General features: G+C 56.4%; 7 protein-coding genes across 7 annotated transcripts; 5 read left to right on the top strand and 2 right to left on the bottom strand.

Moving 5' to 3' along the window:
- Nucleotides 1–1,698: 1,698 nt before the first annotated feature.
- Nucleotides 1,699–4,993, bottom strand: PUNSTDRAFT_140224 (uncharacterized protein). The gene is made up of 11 exons (XM_007378612.1): nt 4,570–4,993; nt 4,293–4,520; nt 4,060–4,236; nt 3,508–4,007; nt 3,406–3,451; nt 3,222–3,358; nt 2,727–3,166; nt 2,271–2,666; nt 2,206–2,211; nt 2,073–2,139; nt 1,699–2,020 (listed from the first exon to the last, which is right to left on the bottom strand). Exons 1-8 carry the CDS (start codon nt 4,921–4,923, stop codon nt 2,392–2,394), a joined length of 2,157 nt encoding a protein of 718 aa, XP_007378674.1. The 5' UTR covers nt 4,924–4,993; the 3' UTR covers nt 1,699–2,020; nt 2,073–2,139; nt 2,206–2,211; nt 2,271–2,391.
- A 341-nt stretch (nt 4,994–5,334) lies between these two features.
- On the top strand, nt 5,335–8,376 carry PUNSTDRAFT_58027 (uncharacterized protein; the record flags this gene model as incomplete). Its single annotated transcript, XM_007378611.1, has 7 exons — nt 5,335–5,422; nt 5,472–6,018; nt 6,073–6,690; nt 6,745–6,907; nt 6,965–7,398; nt 7,454–7,952; nt 8,008–8,376. The coding sequence occupies 7 exons, from the start codon at nt 5,335–5,337 to the stop codon at nt 8,374–8,376; spliced, it is 2,718 nt and encodes a 905-aa protein (XP_007378673.1).
- Nucleotides 8,377–8,975: 599 nt separating this feature from the next.
- Nucleotides 8,976–10,381, bottom strand: PUNSTDRAFT_123627 (uncharacterized protein; the record flags this gene model as incomplete). The annotated part of the gene is made up of 5 exons (XM_007378610.1): nt 10,227–10,381; nt 9,937–10,169; nt 9,848–9,887; nt 9,356–9,794; nt 8,976–9,301 (listed from the first exon to the last, which is right to left on the bottom strand). Coding segments are annotated over exons 1-5 (1,158 nt in total), but the record flags the coding sequence as incomplete, so codon positions are not given.
- A 119-nt stretch (nt 10,382–10,500) lies between these two features.
- On the top strand, nt 10,501–12,633 carry PUNSTDRAFT_109938 (uncharacterized protein; the record flags this gene model as incomplete). The annotated part of the gene is made up of 6 exons (XM_007378609.1): nt 10,501–10,670; nt 10,771–10,790; nt 10,841–11,157; nt 11,210–11,330; nt 11,358–11,675; nt 11,729–12,633. 6 exons carry the CDS (start codon nt 10,501–10,503, stop codon nt 12,631–12,633), a joined length of 1,851 nt encoding a protein of 616 aa, XP_007378671.1.
- A 1,265-nt stretch (nt 12,634–13,898) lies between these two features.
- Nucleotides 13,899–16,459, top strand: PUNSTDRAFT_26915 (uncharacterized protein; the record flags this gene model as incomplete). The annotated part of the gene is made up of 2 exons (XM_007378608.1): nt 13,899–16,184; nt 16,235–16,459. Coding segments are annotated over 2 exons (2,511 nt in total), but the record flags the coding sequence as incomplete, so codon positions are not given.
- A 2,636-nt stretch (nt 16,460–19,095) lies between these two features.
- Nucleotides 19,096–19,786, top strand: PUNSTDRAFT_117441 (uncharacterized protein). The gene has a single exon (XM_007378607.1). It carries the CDS (start codon nt 19,208–19,210, stop codon nt 19,586–19,588), a length of 381 nt encoding a protein of 126 aa, XP_007378669.1. The 5' UTR covers nt 19,096–19,207; the 3' UTR covers nt 19,589–19,786.
- A 712-nt stretch (nt 19,787–20,498) lies between these two features.
- PUNSTDRAFT_59127 (uncharacterized protein) lies at nt 20,499–23,750 on the top strand (the record flags this gene model as incomplete). The annotated part of the gene is made up of 9 exons (XM_007378606.1): nt 20,499–20,882; nt 20,943–21,639; nt 21,689–21,999; nt 22,054–22,295; nt 22,349–22,480; nt 22,532–22,613; nt 22,668–22,748; nt 22,809–23,166; nt 23,221–23,750. Coding segments are annotated over 9 exons (2,817 nt in total), but the record flags the coding sequence as incomplete, so codon positions are not given.
- Nucleotides 23,751–24,356: the final 606 nt, after the last annotated feature.

Here is a 24,356-nt window from a genome sequence, read left to right as displayed (position 1 = left end):
CCTGGAGCACGGGAAACAGCTGGCACAACTGGTGATGGAGCCCGCGCCACTCCTGTTGGAGTGCCATGTCTTTCGGGCGGCGGGACGGGCGCCTCCGTCGCGGGGGCAGGGGCAGATGAAGCATTGGAGGCGGAAGGGGGGACCTCGGCTGCTTGCTCCATGGCTGGCGGACCAGAGGATTTCCCATCAGCAGGGTCAAGGCCGCGCAAGTGTGACCTTGTTGCACCGCTCGCAGGAAGCTGAACGTTGGCAGAGCCGTAAGCTTCTGGCGTCAGTACGGGTGTAGTCTGAGGATGGTTGTCGGTGACGCGATCTGGAGCATTGTGTGTGACAGCAGGTGTGGGTCCTCTGTTGACCGCCTCCGATTTGGGTTCGATCAATGGCGCAGCCGCTCCCTGTTGGCTCTCAGAAGTGGAGGGTACGAGAGCACCTAATTCATGGACGGGCAAGGCAGGTGCTCCGTATGCCTGTCGAGGCGAAAATGCTTCTCTCAGGTCCGCATCTATAGCAAGTTCGGGGCCGGCGGGTTTGAGCGCGTTATGTGTAGCGTCCTTGCTCTGCTTGGCGTTAAGCAGGGCTTGCTGGAAGGCATTGATGGGAGCGGCGTTCTCCTTCGCATCATCATTATACTGTATCATCATCATCCAAAAGAAAACGCACGACTGGAGGTATTGAACGTACATGTGGAGTGAATGCAATACCATTGCGTAGCTTGCTGGCCGTGCCAGGGGCGACACGGTTCCGTGACTTATCCTTTCGCCGCCCAGGGGTCTTAAGTAGCTCAACCAAAGGACTGAGCTCGTAAGTCAGTTAACAAGTGTCGGAATGCGTACGGCACTCACTCCTCTGGTGGAACAAGGACACTGCTCAGATATTCGTCAATAAACAAGAACCCGTGAGTTTGGATCTGGTCCTCCAGGAATTGACGCCCCGGATCGTTTGAGAGCGCAAGTCGCACAGAATTACACCAAAGAAGAGGATCTGTTCTTGCGTTACCAATGACCGCCATCGTCGCGCGGCTTTCTGGCTATTGGGATACCGTGTCCAGTTCACCGACAGACAGGAACTTGGACAAGGGGAGAAACACGTCGATCACGTGTGCGTTCAGCCCCCTCGTGACGGTGGCTGCGCAACTCCATTCAGTGATTCAAGAGCTGGCTCAAGGGTAAATACTAGTAAGCTAGTCCCCACTGATGCCAACGACTGCTGGTACTTGTCGACTCCTCGTATAAAACGAAATACGGGATACAGTACTAGGCCATAGTACAGCGTCGGGCAAGACTCAGGCGCATAGTATTATTGTACTTAACTCGTGTTCGCAGGACTCAGAGCGCCACTGAAGTTTGAACAAAGCCGCGCCTTTGCCCAGTGCAAACAACATGTAGACCACTGATCAACCACATGCTGTATGAGAAGAACGTGTCCCTACCACAGCTCATCGTGTACGCTGTATCTCAAACAGTGCCCAAATCCCCTCAAGAACGCTGAGCTAGTAGTGTCACTACAGTATCCGCTCACTGACGACGTTGATGACGAGGCCGTATTTACATTCGAACTCGAACAGCAGGTGAAAGGGCGGACCAGCGATTGGACCAGCGTTCGAAAATTAGAGTAGTTGGTAGTGTCAGCTGCAGGTCCCTACGTTTGAGCTGACGGGGAGTTCATCTTCCCACGAGTCAACAACGCTCTCCTACCGCCATGTCCACAATCACTCGACGGGTCGTCTCCCGTCTGTCTCGCAACGCTCGGGCCTTCCAGGCTGTGCGAGCCTCCTCTAGCAGCTCTGGAAGTGTTGCCTCTACTACGGAAGATCAGGCCGCAAGCGTTCCCGCCAGGCCGCAAGCCCCGAACGCACCCGCTGTTTGGTCGACCAGTCAGCGTACTCGCGCCGCCGCCACGACGGGTGCTCGGTTCGAGCAGGCAAACATGGAACTCCAGCCGCAACCTCTGAGCGCTATGGCTATGATTGCGGAGGAGCCGGTTCGGATTGTACACGGCCGGAAGGCGGTGTGCGACGGAGGTGCAGACCCTCCTGGTCGGAAACGGCTTTGGTTCTGATGAGCGATTTACAGGCTCGGGGCCTTTGGGCCACCCGAAGATCTTCATCAACCTGGACAAACCTGGTCCCACTCCCTGCGGGTAAGTTGGACCTTGACTGAGTACCTCAGTTGCTTACAATTTTGCCGTAACAACTTTATATTGCAGTTACTGGTGAGTGCTCTGACTTCATTATATATGCATGTCCTGATTCCTACGATTCCCACGTTCAGTGGTATCCGGTTTGAGCAGGCTCCTCATCATGGACATTAGCGAAACATATAGATGCTCCATTCGTTGCACGAAACGGGTATATCTAAACGAATGTTCGCGCAAGGGGTATCAAGTAGCCGTTCAGACTCTGATCCAACCTTTCGCGCTTCCCCCAATAAGCCGAGCAAACGCCTCGTCTCTCCCACGAACCCACAAGAAGCGGTCAAGTTTCTCCTGGTTCTCCTCATCTACCCACCGGATGCTCAGCCCCTGCAGGGCTCCTGTTTTCTTGATCCCTCGTATTTGTGCCAGGGGTATGCTCAGTTTACCGTGGCTTTGAACGACTGGCGTGAAGAAGAACATGCCGCCAGTGAGTGTGATAAGCCCCGGTCCCTTTGAATGCTGGGCGAGGAATGCTACAATTTTCGAGAAGCACCATCAGCACCTGGGGTTGCGTGACTATCGGAAAGGCGTACGATGTTTCTCCACCTGTGTGGTGTTCGCATAAGCCAACGCCACAGGCGGGACCGGAGGACTTGGTTGCTGTTCTATCCGCGAACTGGATCGTAGCCCCTGCACGATATGCTGGCCCTCGTTTACCCAAGCTTTGCTCGTGCTAAACATGTTGACTGCTGTCCGAACCCAGTCCTTAGGTCTTCTGGACTCGTCATTCAGAGGCTCTTCGTCGTCCTGATCGCCCTCTTGATCTTCGCCTGGTTGTCCTTGGCTCATGTCGCTCAGACTACTTAGTGACAGTGAGCTTGTGCTCGCGGTTGTACTCTTGCGTTTAGCTGCATTGCGCCTTCGTCTAGTTTTCAAGCTCGGCCTGACGTCGAGCCCATTGGCGACGCGCTCGGCCATCAGTTCCATGGCATAATCGGCGTCCGTCGGTACGTTGCTGAAGGGGGGCGGAAGTCTATAGGATGTTTAAGCATGACCCAGGCCTTATGCATCGTTCGCTATGTGCTCACCTATCGCGCATTGAAGGAGACATGGCCATAATCACCGGGGTAGCGTGCCAGAACATAACACCGATGATGAAGTATACGAGCTTCGCCAAATATCTCGCCGGAAGCAAGAGCGTGATGGAAAACATGAACACAAGCGCCTACAACAGTTTGAGTAGAGTTTGTGTGAGAAATGAGGGCTGCGCACAAGTCCATATAGGCGAGACGCTGCCGGTCTCCTCCACAAGAAGATGCTTCAAGGGGCCTGTCAGTCGTGCCCAACGCGGGGTAGATTAAACAGTGACGGAACTTTTTGACTCGCTCCTGAACGTCAGCAATCCCATTTATTAGCTGTAATCCCATGCGCTTCAGGTCTTGTTCTTCCTGACTCGCTACTGGAGAATCCAACACGGTTTCTGCGCCTTCTCCAGCGGCGAGATCACCGAGGCCTTGGGAACTTCCCAAATCGACGGTTACTGTGCTACTGACACCAGCTTCGCCCGACCCAGTTGACTTCCTTTTGCCCTTCGCGGATTTCGCGTCCCGTACTGCACTGTCCACCAAGCCCTTCTTGCTCCTGTAAACCACGCGAAATATTCTCCACGCCTCCTTTACGCCTAGCGTACTCGATGCACTGAGGCGGCTCTGGATGGCATCGGAGAACCGCTCGGCACGATCAACCTGCGAACGATGCAGGCGCAGCTCGGCCAGAGTTGGGTAGGGAAATATGCGCCTCCTAACCAGAGCATAGAGTATACAAAGAAGGGCACCGGGGAGCAGAAGATCGGACGCCCAGAGGATCCAGTAAACCTATACGTCGCAGTCAAGTTCGCCTCTGAGGCACGCTTGACGGGAGACGTACGATGCAATACGAAGTGCTGGCTGCCCTGTCTTCCCATGTGGCGAGACGCAACAGGCGGATCAGGAGAATATAGGTTGGCTCGAGTGCGAGATAAAGTCGTTGCGTCGCCAATCGCAACCTGCCTAACGTGAACGGTGGTGGGGACGGAGGAGTAGGAGGTAAAGAGGAAGCGATCCTCTACAGTCAACGGCTTAGCATGATGCAACTCAAGATATTACGGAGGGCATACACACCGACGCTATCTCCTCACATAGAGATCGATGAGTAGTATGTTGCGAAGTCGCAGATGTCGGAGAATTTGGCACCGGGTTCAGCTTGTCCAGTTCTCCTTCTCCTTGAGCATCATCGTTGGCCAGTGTGGGACTTTGCACGCTCAAATCATCGTCTTGTGAGACATCGAACGTCGATGCTGCAAGCGAGGTGGGTGGTTCAAGACCAGGCAACCGGACTTCATTAACATACTGTACGCATTGGTTACTGAACACAAGGATGATGCACACGTGAGCTCACAGCAGAGAATAGTGTCAAGAAACGGTCAATTTCTTCGTCGTCGTATATCTTCCGGAGAGCATCCTCTGAAAGTTCAGCCTCGTCTTGTGTCGCATAATCTCTGAGCGTCTCCGCCGTAGCCGACGAAGATCGCACATCCCCTTGGTTAAGTGATGCCAGTGTCACCTGGCTTGCGGACGGGGATGCGACGGCAGATGAGCTTGAGTCAGAGGCTTCCGGTGAAGCTTGTACGCGTCGCCGGAGTGGATGAATCGGAGGCGGCTTCAACAATTGCTCGGCAGAGGAGGGAGTCGGGGTCGTCTCTGGGCTTCGCAAGGGCGCGCCGGAGCGCAAAGGCGCAACGAACCTCGACATACAAGCTGGACGAAGGAAGAGCAAGGCTGTCGACTGCAACGCGTTCCGTAGGATGATGCATGCGCTACATGACGATACAGCTCCATGCTGCAGCGTGAGCGTCGATTGCCGGATGCAGACAAGCCTGAGCCGCTCGGCTCCCAAGCCGGTTGGCCGGTCATCGACTCGCCTCGACCCGGCTCGAGTCGGGAGTGGCTGTGACGCTTGATGTCACAGCGTTCGCTCATACCAGCTCACACTTGACGTCACGAGCATCGGCTCGAAGTTTCCGTCACATTCTAGCCCCATGGCTCGAATATTCTGCTGCCATCGGGACGAGACTACGCTGCCCCTTCATGCCGAATATAAGGTCGGGGATCTGCACGACGGTGTCCCACAAGTTCATAATCATATACCCCTTACAGCTGAGCTATGGCTTCGAATTTCGACTTCACCGATAAGGCGCAGGAATCTATCGCTGCAGCCGTTCAACTTGCAAAAGACTACGCGAATGCCCAAGGTATGTGACACTTTCAACCATCGCGCGTATATCTGACGTTGTTTCATAGTGCATCCCGCGCATCTTGCCTTCGTATTGCTCAATGAGTCTGCCGGCGACCCCACACCGCCGGGCGGTGTAACTCATACTCAGGGCACTTCGCTGTTTTCATCTGTCATCCAGAAGGCGGGCGGGGACCCCGCCGTCGTCAAACGCGGCATCCAGAAGATCATTGTCCGCCTACCAGCGCAAACACCACCGCCAGATGAGACGACCCTCAGCTCGGCCGCGCTCAAGGTCCTGCGGGAGGCGCAATCCTTGCAGAAGACTATGCACGATTCGTACATCGCCCAAGATCACCTACTTCTCGCGCTCATCAAGGACGCATCGATTGCCGCCGTTCTCAAGGAGGCGAGCCTCACTGAAGCCGCTATCAAGACTGCAATCACCCAAATCCGCGGCAACCGCAGAGTCGAGAGCAAGACCGCCGAACAAGGCTTCGACGCCCTTTCGAAGTACGCGGTCGATCTCACTGCTCTAGCGGAGGAGGGCAAACTCGATCCTGTCATCGGCCGTGACAACGAGATCCGTAGAGTAACCCGGATTCTTTGCCGAAGGTAAGTTCGGTATCGCATAAATCCACGGAATCCGATTCTGATACACTGCTACAGGACGAAGAACAACCCAGTTCTCATCGGTGAACCCGGTGTCGGCAAGACTTCCGTCGTCGAAGGCCTCGCTCAACGGATCGTCAACCGCGACGTTCCAGCCTCCCTTATCGCACGTCTCTTCTCGCTCGACATGGGTGCCCTCATGGCGGGCGCGAAGTACAAGGGAGAGTACGAGGAGCGGATCAAGTCGGTCTTGAACGAGGTCGAGAAGGCCAGTGAAGAAGGCACCGGCGTCATTCTGTTCATCGACGAGTTGCACCTTATCATGGCAGGCCGCGGCGCTGAGGGAGGCGGTATGGACGCCGCCAACCTTTTCAAGCCTCTTCTCGCGCGTGGCAAACTGCGCTGCATTGGTGCAACAACCTTGGCCGAGTACCGCAAGTACATCGAGACTGACGCTGCCCTTGAGCGGCGATTCGCTCAGGTACTTGTCAACGAACCATCTGTTCCCGACACCATCAGCATTCTCCGTGGTATTCGGGAGAAGTACGAAGTCCACCATGGTGTTCGTATCATGGACGCTGCGTTGATACAAGCCGCGCAACTGGCGCATCGTTACCTCACATCTCGTCGGTTACCGGACGCCGCAATCGATTTGGTTGACGAAGCTTGTGCTAGGTAAGCATTTTTTGTCTAGGTAGAATCGAACGATGCTAACTTGTCTGCTTTCAGTGTACGTGTCACTCGGGAAACGGCCCCGGAAGAGATCGACCGGCTCCAGCGCCGCAAGCTCGAACTCGAGGTCGAAATCCACGCACTCGAGCGCGAGAAGGACGATGCCAGCAAAGAACGCCTCATCCACGCTCGCAAGGCCATCGCAGACGTCGATGACAAGGTAAGCTGATGCTGTGCATACGATTTTGGTCCAGTGATTGATTGCATCCTTTCGCAGCTGCGACCTCTGCAAGCCGAGTATGAGAATGAGAAGCACCGCGGCGACGAAATCGCGAACGTCCGGCGGAAGATCGACGAGCTCAAGGCGAAGGCCGACGAAGCAGAGCGTCGCTACGATCTCGCCACGGCTAGTGACCTTCGTTACTATGCCATCCCGGACCTCAATAAACGCTTGGCCGAACTCGAGGCGCAGAAGGCTGAGGAGGACGCTGCGGGTACTGGCAAGGACGTTGTGACGCCCGAGCAGATCGCAGAGATCGTCGGCCGCTGGACCAACATCCCCGTCACGCGGCTCATGTCGACCGAGAAGGAGAAGCTGCTCAGGTTGGAGAAGACCCTCGCCGAGAACGTCGTCGGCCAGCCTGAAGCCGTGAAGGCTGTTGCAAACGCGATCCGCTTGTCTCGTAGCGGTCTACGGAACGAAGGGCGACCGTGAGTGGAGCACTCGCCATGTGGTCTATTAACTTTAACTAACGTTTCTGTCCAGAATCGCGAGCTTCCTCTTCGCTGGTCCTTCGGGCACGGGTAAGACGCTGCTTACCAAGACGCTCGCCACCGTGCTGTTCGATTCGCCGGACGCCATGATCCGTATCGACGCCTCGGAGTACTCCGAAAAGCACTCCATCTCGCGTCTCATCGGCGCTCCTCCGGGCTACATCGGCCATGACGCGGGAGGACAGCTCACGGAATACGTCCGTCGCAAGCCGTACTCCATCGTCCTCATTGACGAGATAGAGAAGGCAAGCCGTGAATTCGTCACCTTATTCCTGCAGGTGCTCGACGACGGGCGCTTGACCGATGGACAAGGACGGGTTGTTGACTTCCGCAACACTGTCATCGTCATGACGAGCAATTTGGGAGCCGCGTACCTCAACGACATGGGAGAGGGTCCCGTCAAGCCCGGTACTCGTGACCTTGTCATGGGTGCCATTCAGTCTCATTTCCCTCCCGAATTCATCAATCGTATCGACGAGATCGTCATCTACGTAAGTTCTCCCCATGGTTTGACGGCACTACGTATTACTGACGCATTTTCCGTAGCGTACGCTCTCGCGTAGGAATGTGATGAAGATCATCGACATCCGCCTGAAGGAAGTTCAGGAACGGCTCGCCACGAGAAAGATCACGCTCGTGCTCGACGACGAGGCCAAGAACTATCTCGTGTCGATGGGGTACTCACCGACATACGGCGCTCGTCCTCTCAACCGGGCCATCCAGCAAGAACTGCTGAACCCGCTGTCGGTCTTGATACTATCGGATCGTATCCGCGACGGCGAGGTCGTCAATGTGCGGTTCGATGGACCCCATAACCGTTTGCGCATCGTTCCAAATCACGAGGCCGCAGCGGGAATGGATGAGATGGATGTCGACGACTGGGATGATGATATCGAAGTCGAGGAAATGGACTGAGGTGTTCGATGCGCGCGTAGTGTACGACTCGTAGATAATCCACTCGTGTAATTGTATCACAAGCAATGTACTATAGGCTTAGCATGAATATCGCTCCTGGGTTTGCTCGGGTTATCCCCCGAGTTACTATGTACGCAACATCAATCGCTGCCGCCGCCACCGTCGAGCGGTTCAGCTATGTCCTCGTTGCTACTCTCGGCCATCGCCGCTGAGCATCCCGCAGGCCACCCCGCCGCGGGATCGTCCGTCGAGTCCTTGGACAACAGAATCAGATCTCAGGGCTCCGCCATCGCTCGAACGCGTCTTCTTCCTTGATCTTGACATGCCCATACTGCCTGAGTAACTCTTCGTCATAGTCCTTGGAGCGGTGAGATTGCTCCGGCCAGACGCTGTGGTCCTGTGGTCGCATCCACTCACAACCGGCGTGCTGGGAAGGGAGGATGGTCCAAATTTCAAGAAGGTAGCATGTGCGGAAATCGGTGTTGCTTACCCAGTCGTCAATCGACGTCGTTGCGATCCAGCGCGACTCCAGATGGCCACGAGCGTGATGGTTAAACAGCCGGACGAATGATCTCGCTAGGATTTCTTTGTGCCTGGGGCTGGCTGTGTGCCAGGACCGACCCTTGATGAATCGGAGATCGGCAGGGTCAAGGAGGGCAGCTTCTCGCTCAGACAGTGCAAGGAGCTTGATAGAATAGGAACATCCGGGATGGGGACACCCCCAGCTCCAGTTCGGCCCGATACGAGGTTCTTGCAAGATCCATGCAGGTATCGCCTCCGTGAGCTCCGGGTCTGGTGGCATGCCTGGACGTGCACCTTCCTCGTCAGACGAGGAGGATTCCGCTGATGTAGAGGGGATCGTGTAGTCCGAGTCCCAATCATCATATTCATCCTTACGCCTTACGTGCCCAACGAAGCGGCGAACCTGGAGAAATAGCCGTTATCGGGCGCAGGCAAGGAAGTCAGCTAAGAGCCATACCGCCTTCTTCTTTGGGATTACGACAGGCTCGGTGAACCTGGAGAAGTCGCCTCTTTGGCCCCGCCGCTTGAACTCCTGCCATGCCGCGATGTTCAGCTTCTTCCCGCTCTTTCCGGGCATTTTGTTGTGGCTCAAGATAAAATCTATGTCTTGATAAAACAGCTCTGCGACTTCTTCATAGTCCAGTTCGCGTCTCTTGCGCGGGAGTAAATCCAGGTGCGAGGAATCGACGATAAGGCGTTCGACCATGGAACGTTCGGGGTAAGCCCCCCTGATATAAGCGTCGATAAAGTACGCCGGACCGTGGTCTGGCTCCACACTATCCTTATCCATCATGATTGTCACCGACATGTCGTAGTAGAGGTGCTGCTGCCTCAGCCATGCCCGGCTGAGCAGAGCCGTATCCTCATGGAACGACTTGATGTCGAACCTGTGTTCGCTAAGAGGAGTATCAGCGAGAAGCGTGTGTATACCACCAGCGGTCGAACATACCAAGAAGACGTGAACAGAATCCCGTCTGGTACAGGCTTGCCTGGAAGGTCTGGTTGTAGGGCATACTCGTGGGGGGTGACGGGACGTACGCCTGAACAAAACCACTGTAATTTTCTTGCCGTGCACGTAGACGTCAAGACCCTCGCTCTTGATGAGAGCCTCTGCTTGACGGTTGTGGCCGGCATGTCTAAGCTTCTTCTGCAGGAATTGCAGGCCTTCGGTAGTGAGATCATCGGGGTTCGTGATCCTCACAACGCCTCGGTAGTATACCTCGCCCAGAGGACGCCCAGGATTTTTCGGAATAAACTCTGTCTGATCGAACCTGGGCATGCACGCAATAAGTATCTCGAATGTCAATACCGCGACTCCTAGACGTTACCCGGCCGGCTTCCCGTTTCGCATAAGCTGCAGCTCTCGAAGCTCGAAGAGCCTGGCCTTCCGTCCGGTGACATAAGGTTTCAACAGGGATTTCTCGTCGATAGGGCCCAAAGGGGGGAGCATGGTCGCGAAGGAGCGCTATGTAACGCAGCGAGGATGTCGAGCGCGACGCGACGCGCGACTGCAATGCGATCGTCTTGGTGGCGGCCAAATCATGCGACTTGCCTCGCGTCATGGATCGGGCAGCTCCAGCTTTGCCTCCGCACTTCACGACCATGCTTAGCGCCAACATCGGCGATGGCGCTCAGATCTCGGTCGCCGCAGGCATCACCATAGGATTAATAGCGTCTTTCGTGCAGTCACTCGGCCTCACGATCCAGCGCAAGAGCCATGTCGTGAACCAGTCGCTGCCGGAAGACCAACAACGTGTAGAACATCGCAGACCGTGAGTGTTCACCTCACTCGCTTCATTCCTGTGCCGTTGGCATTCATCCTGGCTCAACTATGCTCTGCGCATGCTGAACGGCTGCTCTGTGATGTTTCAGGCTGTGGCTTCTTGGATTCGGTGCGTACACGCGCGGTCGAGCTTCCCCCGCGAGTGCTCATTCTTACCAGCGATCTTCATATCGTCCAATATCCTTGGCTCCATATTCCAGATTGCCGCACTCCCTGTCGTCATCCTGGGGCCGTTAGGCGCGGTTTCTCTACTATGGAACGCGTTCTTCGCCCGGGTGCTCTTGGGTGACGTCTTCTCGCCGTACATGGTGCTCGGGACCCTCTTCATCGCCGGCGGAGCGGTGCTCATCGCACTATTCGGGATCGTACCGGAGCCGAATCATACGCTCGACGATCTTCTGGCGCTATTGCGACGGCCTCCGTTCGTGGCATACTTCTCAATCCTGCTGGCGGTCGTGGTGGTTTCATTGATAGTGGTGAGCACATCTAACGGCACTACGTCCTGAACACGACTGAAGTGCACGTTAGACCCATATCGTCGAATACTCGTTGGCCCGGCAACCTATCGGGCTGCCCCCGTCACCTCCGCTCTCACCTACTGCGCCGACTCAACGCAACTCATTGATGACGCATAGCGACCTGACAACTGGCGCTACGATCTCTTCGGAAATTGCAGAGCGCACCCCCCTGCTCATGCGGAAACATTCCTCGCCCGAGTCCGTGACGTCGGATCTCGCGCTCGCGACCAAACCCAGCGGCCGGGCGCTCTTCGTAGCTGTCTCTTACGCCTCGTTCTCAGGGATTCTCTCCGGGATGTGTTTGATATTCGCCAAGAGCGGCGTGGAGCTCCTCATGCTTACCATCGGGGGCAAGAACCAGTTTTGGAGATGGGAAGCGTGGGTCTTGCTCCTCGGCCTGGTCGTCTTCGCCTTGCTGCAACTTTGGTACCTGCACAAGAGTCTTGTTCTAGCGGATCCCACGCTGGTCTGTCCTCGTGAGTGCTGTCATGGCAGCTATCGACGTGATATAGACTCATGTCACGTATAGTGGCCTTCTGTTTCTACAACCTTTCATCCATCTTTAATGGCTTGGTCTATTTCGATCAGTTCTCGCTTCTGTCGACTCGCAATCTCCTACTAGTGATACTCGGTATCGCGGTCTTACTGGGGGGCGTTTGGGTGGTCAGTATCCCCACGGACGCCGATAGCGCGGGCGGGTTCGATATAGGGACGTGGCAAGAGGCGATGGGTCCAGAACCCGAAGAAGACGAGGTCGAAGCGGGCGGAATGGAAAGGGACCGTGTTCGACAGAGGCAACAGAGCATCGGCATGGAGCCGGTGTCGACGCCCGTGGACACCGTCTCGCCTTCATCACCGCCGCTCGTGGACGTCGATGACCCATTCGGTCATCCGCCGGCGCCGGCTTCGACAGGGGAGGCGCACTCGCGCCATCCGTCCGGCCACGAGTCCCCGGGCTCGGATGCAACCATGTCCCCTGGCACGGCGCGGTCTCGGGGCTTATACCACTATCAAAGACGGAGGCCGACGGTGATCGGGACGGGAGAAAGCCAGCCGTCTCGAATGATATCGCCGCCGCTGTCGACGCACGGGCTGCCTCTTCCCGGAGGCGGGTTCTCGATCGGGCTCTCGCCGGTGAGCCCCGGGTTCGCGCTTGTACCGAGGGGCAGGGACGGACGGCGGGTGAGTGGGCACGGGCAGCGCGGGTTCGCGGACGTCGTGCAAGCGGGGTTGCAACTGCGTCGGACGGCGAGCGAGGGGGACGTTGGACCAGAGGTGGGAGCGGGCGATGCGGAGGGCGCGGATCTGCTGAGCCATGTCGAGGCCGGGTATCCTTCGCCGCAGGCGGACGGGGGAAGGCGGGACGAAGCGGCGTCTCCCGCGCAGCGCCGGTGGAAGTGGCTCGGGAAGGTGCTGAGTCGAGCGCGGCGGTAAGATGTGCACGTCTGCGGGGCGGACGCAGAGGTCGGTGATACATAGTCACTCCATATACGCGGAGCTTAATACGATAGAGAGCATGGACCTTTGTGTATTGGATAACCACTTTCGCATTGCATTTACAGCAGCCCGTGTAATACTCTCAGAAGATATGATGCGTACCGGCAAGTACCGGTATAAGCCGGGGCTATGGCTCCCTTCTTGAGATGATCGGTTGCGACTTGGCTGACGTCGCGATGATGGGCGAAGGAGTAATGACCCCCAGTGGAAAGTCCGGAGAATGAGAACGTTTCGTGGCGAATTGTAGCGTAACACGTCAACCTACAGTGAATGGAAAGAATTATAATGAATCAGAGTGTTGCTTGTCAGCTTGGTACTGGCATGGAGCATGCGCGCATGCTTGTACGGCGCAGTGTTTGCCATTTTGTGCACACGCGTGATACGCAACGCGCTACATGTTTGCGTCGCGCGCACATTCCACTTGCTTTCGCTTACGCCACTTGCTCTCGCCGCAACTTGAGCACATCTGGACGCCCACCATACGAAGTTCATCCACACGCGGTGTTGATTGGTCTGGATACTCGAGTCGACGTCTTGGTGCTCGTGTTGGCTGCTTCTCCGGCAAATCCGCCCTTGGTCTGAGATGACCGGACACTCATCTACTGGATTTCTGCCAGACTTCCTAGCAGACCTCGGCTTTCGAGACACTCCCACTCAACATAGTGATGTACACCGCCGCTCGCAGCAGCCACCGGCCAAGCGGGCTAGAACAGACGGGCATGATCAGGACGAGGGAGATAGTTCTTTGGACAATTCCCCAGTACGTGCCCTTCCTTACTTACGATGTCCTTGCAGCCTCCTCACCAATATTGCAGATGATTCCATTCCATACTGCTCGTAGTGTATCTGCAGCGTTAAGTAGCACCCCAAATATATCTCCGCATTCTCCTGGTACACATTCCTCCCCGTCTGATGATACCACTGTCATCCTGAATATGGAAGAAGATGGAGCTCTAACAGATGACCCGCCAGTGGACTCGCATGGGCTCGAAGAGTCGGAACCACCGGAAGAGTGCGATGAGGGTAGCCTAGCGGATGTTCTCCGTCGCAGCCTTGACGAAGAAGCAGCCAGGGCTCTTGAAGCTGCCGCTCTGGATGAACGAGCACGCGCAGTACGGAGTGACGACGAAGGCATTCCCGGTGACGACGAAGACGACGGCGATGCTGGTACTGGTGCCAATGCGGACGCGCATTTCGCTGGAACCGAAGCTCCTGGGATCCGGTCTCACCTACCTGAGCTGCAGTTTGCTGAGCAGTTTGTTGCCGCCATTCGTTCCGCCACGTTACAGGATGGTCGTCTACCACAGGATGTTCTCGAACAACTCCAAAAGCCACCGTGCCATACCGTGGAGGTCGACGACAATCTTAGGCTGTTTCTCGACGTGTACCTTGCCCTTGACAACGCCTCTCGCACAATGTATGATGCAGTCTGCGCTGCGATACAGCGGCGCTTCGACCTCGACGATAAGGTCATGTACTCGCACGATCGGATCAAACGGAAGGTCACCGAGATTACGGGCATCGTCTCTGTTATGCACGACATGTGCATCAAATCTTGTATGGCATACACAGGACCATTCGCAGAGAAGGAGGAGTGCATTCACTGCAAGGAACCACGTTATGATCAGACCATTCTCCGTCAGAGCAACGGAAAGCGAAAGGTTCCGCGCCTTCAGTTTTCAACCAATCCCATTGGTCCACAGATACAGGCACAGAAGAGGTCGAAGAAAGGCGCGGAGAATATCCATTATCGAAACAAGCAGATGGAGCAGATCCTGGCAGCTCTTGACGACAATAACGGAATCATTGCGGAGTACGTGGATGTGTACCATGGCCGACAAGTGTTAGATGCCGTGAGGAGCAATATCATCCGCAAGGATGATACAATGCTGTTGTTCTCGTGCGACGGCGCGCAGCTCTTCCGTCATAAAACATCGGACTGTTGGATGGCAATGTGGGAGATACTCGACCTCAGTCCAGAGCATCGCACGAAGAAGAAGTACATCCTCCCAGCGTGTATAATCCCTGGCTCGCCGGGCAACATCGACTCATTTCTCTTCCCTAGTCTGCATCATCTGCAAGCTTTGCATAACGCAACAGCATTAGATGAAACTGGACATGGTGGCTTCAAAGTCTGGGATGCGCTGCAGCAGAAGATCATTGTCGACGACCCATATTTAGTTTTTGCCACAGCTGATGCACCCGCGCTGGCAAGCATCGGAGGTCTAGTGGGGCACAAAGGAAAGCGGGGCTGCCGGGGCAACTGTCCGATGTATGGGCGGCTAAAACCTGGTGGAAAGAAGTATTATCCTGCTCATCTCAAGCCAACCAGGTATAGCATGGAAGGTTGCGCTCACAGCGACGTGAACCCCAGTCAGGTCCGGATACAATCATCGGAGAACTACCACGCAGGATTGAACCGCCTCTTGCAAGCACGATCTAAAGCTGAGCACGCTGCTCTGCGACGGGAGCTTGGTATAGCAAAACCAAGTGTTCTCAGTGGTCTCTCGCGGATTCCAAGCATTCCGCTATGTTTTACTCCCGACATCATGCATTTCTGTTCATTGAATCTGCCAGACTTATTCCTTGGTCTATGGCGTGGAACAATGGAACACGATTCTCTTGACAATGAACCCTGGGATTGGGTATGTCTTGAGGGAAATAATTGGCAGCACCATGGTGCCGATGTTGCTGCATGTGCATCATATATCCCTGGACTTTTTGACATCGCTCCCCGCAACCCCGCAGAATTCATCACGAGTGGTTACAAGGCTCAAGAGTTTCAGACTTATTTCTACGGACTTGGACCTGCACTTCTCCGTTGCCGAATGCCTCAGAAATACTGGAGGAATTACTGCAAGCTGGTCCTTGCCATACGCATCCTTCACCAGTATCGCATCAGACGAGAAGCACTTCTGGTTGCACATAGGCTCAGCATCGGATTCATTGCTGAATATGAGCTTCTGTACTATCGCCGTATGACCAGCCGGCTGCATTTCTGCCGGCAGAGTATCCACGGGCTATGCCATCTTGCGCAAGAGGTTCCCCGAGTCGGCTCACTTGCACTTACAGGTCAATGGGCTATGGAGAACATGATCGGAAATCTTGGGATGGAGATCAAACAACCGTCGAATTTCTATGCCAATCTCAGCCAGCGGAGCCTACGGCGTTCACAGAATAATGCACTAAAGGCCATCCTCCCTGAACTTGACCCCGAGAGTCCTGAGTTCCCCGCTACCGCACTACGCTTGGGTGATGGATTTGCCCTCCTACAGCCATGGAGCGCGCAATCTATCACTGTCTCCGCTTGCGAGTCGATGGCTATCACTCAATATATGCAGGGTCAGTACCACGATGATCGTGAATGGAACAATATCCGGAAATGCGGCCGACTTCAGCTTGGGCACGGGCTCAAGCATATAACACGTTCTGTGTTTGCGGAGCGAACTAAAGCTCTTCATGATATCCGTATGGCCCGGAATGTAAAGGTGCGCTGTGATGTAACACTTACATTATTGTCACTGACATTCCATGACAGCTCGAGTATCAAGGCCGAGCAGCATTTGGAGAAATACAATATTACTTCTCTGCGAAGATCACTGGCAGCGGACTCCATGGCTTTGCTGTTGTGACGCTCTACAGTGAGCCCGACCCTATAGTGCTTAGAGACTCGTTCCACACGGTTTGGCTCTGCCGAAAGCGAGGAAACAAAGGTCTCGCTGTTGTTGATGTAAAAGACATCCGGGCAATCGTGGGGATGATACCAACTGCAGCACCAACACCAGACGGAGAGCAATGCGGTTGGTACTTTCTTCTTGAGGACATAGCGGACGAGACAACTCTGAGGTACGATGAGCTGCTAGCACTCCTGGATAGCATGAACCTGTAGTACGAGAGACTCAAACTGAACAAGTTGTGTCTGCATTGCGATGTCCCGATCACGCGGTCATGACTTTGTGCGCGTATGGCTCGGGTGACATTTTTCTCCTTCTCCTTCAGAACCAACCACAACATCCGCGATACACTCTTGTCCTTGTCTGCCTGGTCGCTGGGACCGCGGAATGGAACGACCATCACATTCATGCAGTGCAAGTGGTTTCCCTGGTAGTTCAATGCCGACCTTCGGCCAGGATGCTATGACTTCGTCGCACGATGAAAATGCTCCCAGTTTACTTGAGGCATCGGCTTTCGACAATTCCAATGCACGACATCACAACTCACCAGATCAATGGACACCAACTAGCCAGTCTTATCCAAGAACTGTACAACGAATGCAGCCGATGGCACCGACCGTGAGTGCTATGGTAACATCCACAGTATCTCCTAACACACTCATAGATGCTTTCACATACGGAGAAACTGCATATTCTGAGCATGGGCACCCACGAAGACTTGCTTTCTGCTCGAAATCATGCGCATACGCAACTCCAGGATGAACACGCCATACTTCGCACCGAGTACACTATGCTCAAGGGGCGTTACGAAGAGTCTCGGTAAGGACATCTCGTATAGTCTGAATAACGAACTAATGAACATGTCTAGAGCAATCTTCCAGGATTTGAATGGCCGTATCGAAGATGCCCTTCTTCATCCTCCCGGAGCCACGAACACCATTCCTCGTGTTCAGCCTTTGTTGCCTCTCAATCGGAGGGACTATGCACCAGCCGTTCAGTTCTGGGATCGTGAAAACTGGAAGGAAGATACCGACGAGGATAAGGAGTCCGTGCCTGGCGACAGGAGTGCAAAGCAACGAGGCCCCAGTCGGCTCGCAAACAACGAGAACGTAGGCACCAGATGGATTGAAAATGCGGATGGTTCCATTGTGACCGGAAAGCGGGCTAAAGAAATGAGGAACACACTCAACACGGTCTTCGCGGAAATCCTATCTTACGGCCTCACGAAGCCAAGCTGGACACAGCACTCTGCTGGTGTCAAAGCTTATGTATACCACATCATGGAATCGACTTACGATGAGCTCCGATTGTGCGATATCCACTGGAAGACTGACTTACTCGCATCCAGACGCTACCCAAAGTGGTACCTTCAAAATGTCAAAAAACCGGCGATCAAGGCAGAAGCCGCTGACAGTGGAGTACCACACGCAAAGGAGAGTCGCTCTGCGTGCTCCTCCATGCCGACATCATCGAGCGCAGGCGCAACAAGCAGCATGGCCTCGCTCGAAGCAGAGATCTCAGGATTGGCAGAGGAGAAGCGGAGCGCTGCGCCACCTTCGTCACGTACGTCGCAAAAGCGCAAGAGGTCGAAAGGTGCCGAGTCGCCAAGAAATCTTCTCCACAACACCCCAGCATCTGAAGAGTCCGCCGGAGCTGTGCCCAAGTCATTAGATTTCGCCCTCGCGGACCCTCAAGGTGATCGGGATGGTGGAGAAAGCCCTCCGGATTCGGGTGCTCGGTATCGTGTTTTCATTATACATATATCTGGTGCTTTGGCGCTAATCTCTCGTACAGTCCCCCGGATATCGATGAAACGGCGCCAGATGCATTTCCTGAAGTTGGGCACGCTCGTCAGAATAGGGATAAGCTGCAGATCGCAGATCCTTTGTGAGTTGTCGCTTCTTCTACCAAGTTCGTCACTCATTACAAACGTCCTCGTAGTGCATTACTCCCCCAGTATCTCATTGGTGAAGCCTTATTGGAGCCATCCGTGCCAGCAATCCCAAGAACCCCTGCACCTGAAGACAAACGATCACTATCGAGTGCTCCCGAGGGGCCATGGCAACGCGTCAACGACTCTTTTGGAGCAAAGTGAGTTGACTTCGTGTTCAGTCACCCGTCTATCACACACGCAAACTCGTTACCAGGAATTTGTTTGCGAAGGATTTCCAATTGGAACACGGGAGGAGTCGCCAGAAGGTCGTCGATGCCGCATGGAAGGCCCTTGGAATCGATGGGCAGCAGGTACGTGCACTGCGCGGCTTTTGATGATCCAGGCCGACAAGTTCTTCGTAGACATGGATCGAAAGTAGCAAGGCAGTGAAGACGCAACTCAAAACGTCGAAGACACAACCAGCAACAGCGATGGCGTAACGGATCACCACGTTCTGCCTGGAGTTTTCGCCTCTCACTGCCTGACTTCTACCTCTCCCGTCTCGTCTCGTCTTTGGTGTCTTGTCACGCCTCTTGCCTCTCTCGTCTTGGGCCTTGTCTCTCGCCTCTCGGACTTGTCGCCTTTCAGACTCTTTCGCCCCGGACTCTCTCGCCTGGACTCGCTCTCCTTGGACGTTCTCACTTCGGACTTTGTTCGCCCTCTTGGGTTGTACAGGAAGCATCGGCTGGTCTTGCGTCTCTGTTTGTGGTCCCTTTGAAGCTGGCGCCTCGTGGCTACCAGCTCGTATTGGCCTGCCGCGGTCATTCGCACGATTCCCGGGCATTCGCAGGTATTCTATATGAGTGTATATTAGTGTAGTGTACATGATATTGTATGATTCCCTGTAATTCGCGTCCCGTTCCATGCAATTCAGCTGTATTCACTCTCATTCTCTCGAAAGTGAATGGTTTGCAACGTAGCGAATCACGCTGAATCAGCTGACAGGTTCGCTGCAGTTCTTGCTCGTTTCCTCCGATTCTCCGGACTTTCCACTGGGAATGACCCTGCGCGAACGGTCGCCGGGGTTCTGCTCGGAGGGGTGGATGGTTCTGGTATATCTGCTTATATCTGGTGCTCGGGCAGGAACAGTGCCTGTGTGAGCGGGCGCGGGACGACTGGATTGACAGCGGCAGAAGCAGCAGGATGGCCAGCCCAAAGATTGAGTTGGACCCCTCGCGTGGAGTCGCGTGGGCGTCCGACGGGCGCTTCCTGCGTCGCGGAGATGTCTTCCTTCCTTCGTCTCCGGCGTCTTCCACCGTCCCCCCAATTGCCCCCGAGTATCTAATCAAGACGTGCGATGATTGACCAGATTGGCGCCCCGTGCAAGTCCAAGCAATAATATCGTTGCCATGTAGCTCGGATGAGCACGCTGTGGAGATTCCGGGGTTGCGCTGCTCGGCGCGTCATGGACGGCCGAGGAGAGGCTGATAGCCGACAAAGGGACACACGGAGGGTGATCGGCCCTCGCTTCTAGCGCGTTCGCTGGGGAAGCAGAAGGCAGGGACTAAATATTCGCACCCATTTTCTGCCCATTTCTTCGCGTTTTTGACCGACCCGGCGCGTCCGTGGCTCGAGCTTGGTCCCCCCGTTGGCCGCCCTTGCACACTGTCATTTCCGGTTGGCACCGTTCTCGGCGCCCCCGTCCGCTCCTTTCGTTTCTCCTTCCCTCCGCACCCCATGTCGTCCCCGTTCGCCGCGCGGAGACCGTCCACGGCCCCAGTGCTCGCCGCGACGCCCCTCCACGACAAGCTCGCGAGCCTCACGCCGACGTCGCGCTTCTCGGACGCGTCCCTGGCCCCCGCGTCCCCCGAAGACAAGCGCATCCTGCCCTCCCTCTCCCACCTCAGCCTAAAGTCCAACTCGGGCGCGCGCAGCCATGGCAAGACGCCACACGGGCCGAATCACGGGACGCTCGGCCCCAATACAGTCGCAGGCGCCGTCGCGTCGCCGCCTGCCAACCAGCCCAGGCCGGCGGCGAACACCCTCGCCGACGACCTCGACTACGTGACCGTCTACCCGAACCACGACGGCGCCGACCACAGCACCCAGCACGACGCCCCGCTCGAGCGCCTCGACGAGGGCCTCGCCTTAGCCCCCGTTCCCAGATCCCCCCGTCCGGTCGACAAGGCTTCGAGGTGAGTGTAGTGCTATGACGGCTTCTGCTGACGAACGCCGTTTTCTCAATTGATCCTCGCAGGGTTCTCGGAATTCAGCACAGAAGGAGCATGGAGCCCATCCCGGCCTCCACTCGCACCTCTATCGCGGTCTCCACGCGTTCAGCACCCGGTCCCGCCGCCGCCTACACCCCCACGACGCCTCTCACGTCGCTCTACGTCGTCTCTGGGCTCCCCAAATCTCCTCAAACGTGGACCCTATCTGACCCCGACTCGGTGCTTGGCCTGCATCACAGCGAAGGCGCGGTCGCGCGATGGTGGCGCCCGGAAGTCCTGGGCAGCACCGTCAGTCCTGGAGTGGGCGGCAGAAAAGGACTGAGCAAGAAGCGGAGCGCGGAGATGCTCAAGGGCACCGGAGCCCTGACCAAGCAGGAGGTGGCGAAGATGCTCTCCAAAGCGCTGAAGGTGAGCTTTGGCTCCAGTCTGTTTGGTCGTCGTCGTGCATCTCTGACATTCGCCACCCAGCTGTCCTTTACGAGAGAAGTGGAGATCGTCGCCTCGACGCTTCAGCCCGCGTCGACCGTGCACACCTTCACGTTCAACCTGCCCACTCCCTCCGGTACACTGGCGCCCGCCAGCGGTCACCGGTCCTCCGTCTTTAGCCACGCTACCGGCCCGGGTTTCGACGCTCGCAACTCGACGACCACCTTCAACCACTTTCTCAACGACGACCCCTACGCCGCCGCCCGCCCCTCCTCCGCCTTCCTCGGCCCGCCGCCGTTCACCCAAGGTTCCGCGGGCGCCGTCTCTGCGCGCGACGTGGAGGGCGCCATGGACGGCGGCGCGAACGGCGTCACGTACTACGGCGTGTGCCTCACGGTCTGGTCCCACGCCGACGCGGAGCGCACCGCCGCCATCCGCCGCACGCTCGAGGGCGGCCGGGCGCGGAAGGAGTCCGCGCAGTCCGTCCGCGCGCAACGGCTGAAGGCGCTCCGGGGCGATAACGGGGCGCTGAGCGCGGATCCCGCGAGCCAGGCTCGCAGGCGGCAGAAGCGCGTCGGGCGTGGGCCGTGGGGTAACGGCGAGACCGACACGGAGACGGAGGGCGAGGGCATGCTGAGCGAGAGCGAGTACGAGGTCGCGAGCACCGTGGGGCATGCCCCCGGGGAGAGCACCGTGTTCCTCCCCGGAGACGCCGTCTTCTGGCTTCCGTATGCATTGAGTGCGTTCGGTCCTCTCAGTTGGGGATTCTCTTGCTGACACCCCTATAGCTCTCGTTTCGCGGCATCCGATCTACGACCTGATGCGTGACTATCTCACGCTATCCTGGGCGCGATTCTCCAAGGACGTACAGTCCCATACCCTCCAGATCTCGAAGATTCTGTCTCATCCGGCGCCTCGCGCCGGCGAGTTGGTCAAGCTGGACGCGAGCGCCAGCAACGACGGCCCCGAGACGAGCTTGGAGGTCGTTGCCCGCTTCCCCGGCGGTCTGGACTTTGGTCGGGGTCTGGTGGACATCAACTTTACGATGTGGCCGTTATTCAAGTGCTTGAACATCGACAACATCCTGACCATATGCGAAGTAAGACCGTCTTTCACTGCCGTCACCGACATATCTCTGACTCGGTACGTTTAGATCGCCCTCGCGCCCACCGGTCGGATCCTGTTCTTCTCCAGGCATCCCTCGATGCTCGGTATCGCCGTCTCCACCGTCAAGTACCTGGTAGAGCTGCGAGGCTGGAATGGTATCGCGCTGCCAGCGGTCCATTGTCGCGATGCGAAGATCTATATCGAAGATCCTGGTCCATGGATCATAGGTCTGTCGACCGAGGCCCGGTATAGCGTTCGAGCGTCACCTGAAGTCTGCATCGTGGACTTGTGAGTGTTGTTGCTCTTGGGTGAGAGACGACATCGTCTCATGATCAATGCAGGGACATCAACTACCTCAACTGCGCGTCCCCGCCGCCTGGCTGCATCTCGGTCAAGCAAGAGAGGGACAAGTACCGTCAGCGACTTCTTGCTGCCTTTGAGCCACACTACCACCCGGATCATTGCGTGCCCAAGTAGGCAGTGTTTTCCAATCAAGCTTCCTATCGTTGACGGTCCTCTGCTAGCGAATTCAAGGAGGCCTTCCCCGCGGGTCGCTTCCGTCCCGTCTGCAAAATTCAGGCCAAGCGCGGCGCATCCCCTACAGCGGTAATGACGCGTGTTGTCGTGACTGCTGCACCTCATACTGATGCGCCTGCCCAGGTCGCCGACGTCATCAAACCGCCGGACTGGTGGCACTCTACTCGTATTATCCAGGCCTTTGACCAGGTACTCCAGGACAAGGTAAGCCAAATCAAGCGCACCTGTGCCTGGCGTCCTCGTGCTCACGCAACGATTCTCAAGATGAAACCTCCGTCCTTCTTCAAACGTATCAGCTCGTTCGGAACGCCGAAGCGCCCACCCAGACTGACGCCCGCAGAGCAACACATTCAGTTGTCCATCCGCCGACGCGCGACGGCCTTCGTCGATGCGCGAGACGATCTGGAGACCAAGATCGGTCGGCTGACTCGCAGGTTGAACTTCTTGATGACCGAGTCGGACCTCTGGCGAGACAAGTTTGTGACGTTCGAGCAGTACGCCGAGAAGCTCGGTGGAGAGGCCAACCAGCTGAGGGCGAAGATCGCCAAGGAGCAGAAGGAGACGCGTCGCCTCTCTGGCCTTGTCACGATGACACAAGCAGAGAGGAACAAGCTGCAGTCGCGTACGTCCCATAGGATACTGGGGCACGATGACCTTGATTGATTCGCCTTCACAGAACTCAAAGAGACCGAGGTCGCGCACAAGGATGCGATGCTGGAACTGGAGAAAATGAAGGAGACCATGGAGAAGATGGAACAGGAGCGGGCGGCGATGATCGAAGAAGTGGAGGCTCAGATCGAACGCGCGCTGGCCTCGATGGCGATAGACATGGACGACGGCTCGGATTACTCGGACGACGGCAGCCAGTATTCTCGCGGCAATAAATCCAAATCGGGCTCGCGAAGGCCCAGCGTCAGCGGTCGTTCTACTAGTCGTTCTCGCCACATGCGATCGTTTGCCACCGAGTCGACTCTGGCCGAGTCGTCGAGCAAAGACGAGTTGAACACCAAGGTGGACACCGTCTTGGAAGAGAACGAAGAAGAGGAACAACCGTTATCACCGAGCAAGAAGAAGCGGTTCTCCGCGGGTAGCATCGGCGATGCTGGTCAAGATGGCATCGCGGCTGTGGACGAGGGCATTAGCGAGCGAACCGACCGTATCGCTGAGAAAGTGCTTCAGATACAACAGAAGGTAATGAACCTCTGATCGGATTGCAGCGCCGTTCCTGATATCCTTTGTGCAGCTCGACGCTGCCATGGCTAATGACCAGCGAATCGCCCGTTGGAAACCCGGCAGTCCAGAGAGCGAGAGCGACACGGCGGAATCGTTCAAGTCTCGGCACCGTCACAAAGGTGTTGCAGGTGCGGCGAAGGCCCCCAAACGGCACCGCCAGAAAGGCTCGCAGCGAGGCTCCGTGGCATCGTCGAATGGCACGACCGCCAGAGCCAGCTCGTTCCAAGCGGAGGAGGGTTCGGATGATACCGCCGCGGCCCGAGAGCGGGTCTCGACTCCGAAAAACCTGCCCCGGCTTTCCACAGAGTCGACTCGTACAGCTCCCAAATCCGCCAATTCAGACGCTACTGACGTAGGCCCCGAGTCGCAACCGACCACACCCCGTGACGGCGCGCTATCCGCCGCCCCTCCGGTTTCCCCCGCTGCGCTGTCGCCGGCCACCCCCGCGCTCACTCATCAGCTCGGGAGCACCGACGATTCCGATACGGACTTTCAGAGCGCGTACTCGACGTCACCTCGTGCGAGTTTGATGGAAGACAAGGTGCAGCCCTCTATCGAAGACGCAGACGAAGATGATCT

Source organism: Punctularia strigosozonata (assembly GCF_000264995.1).
Source record: "Punctularia strigosozonata HHB-11173 SS5 unplaced genomic scaffold PUNSTscaffold_1, whole genome shotgun sequence".
Taxonomy (NCBI): Eukaryota; Fungi; Basidiomycota; class Agaricomycetes; order Corticiales; family Punctulariaceae; genus Punctularia; species Punctularia strigosozonata.
Note: the sequence above shows the minus strand (reverse complement) of the source record. Positions and strands in the feature narration are given on the sequence as shown.

Excerpts from the sequence above, each read along its gene's own strand:
- PUNSTDRAFT_117441 (XM_007378607.1), top strand. The coding sequence starts at position 19,208 with ATGGTTTGCAACGTAGCGAATCACGCTGAATCAGCTGACAGGTTCGCT.
- PUNSTDRAFT_140224 (XM_007378612.1), bottom strand. The coding sequence starts at position 4,923 with ATGTCGAGGTTCGTTGCGCCTTTGCGCTCCGGCGCGCCCTTGCGAAGC. Across the intron at positions 3,452-3,507 it reads GTTCAGGAGCGAGTCAAAAA|CATCTTCTTGTGGAGGAGAC; the intron begins GTTCCGTCACTG and ends GGCCCCTTGAAG. Across the intron at positions 3,167-3,221 it reads TCTCCTTCAATGCGCGATAG|ACTTCCGCCCCCCTTCAGCA; the intron begins GTGAGCACATAG and ends AACATCCTATAG.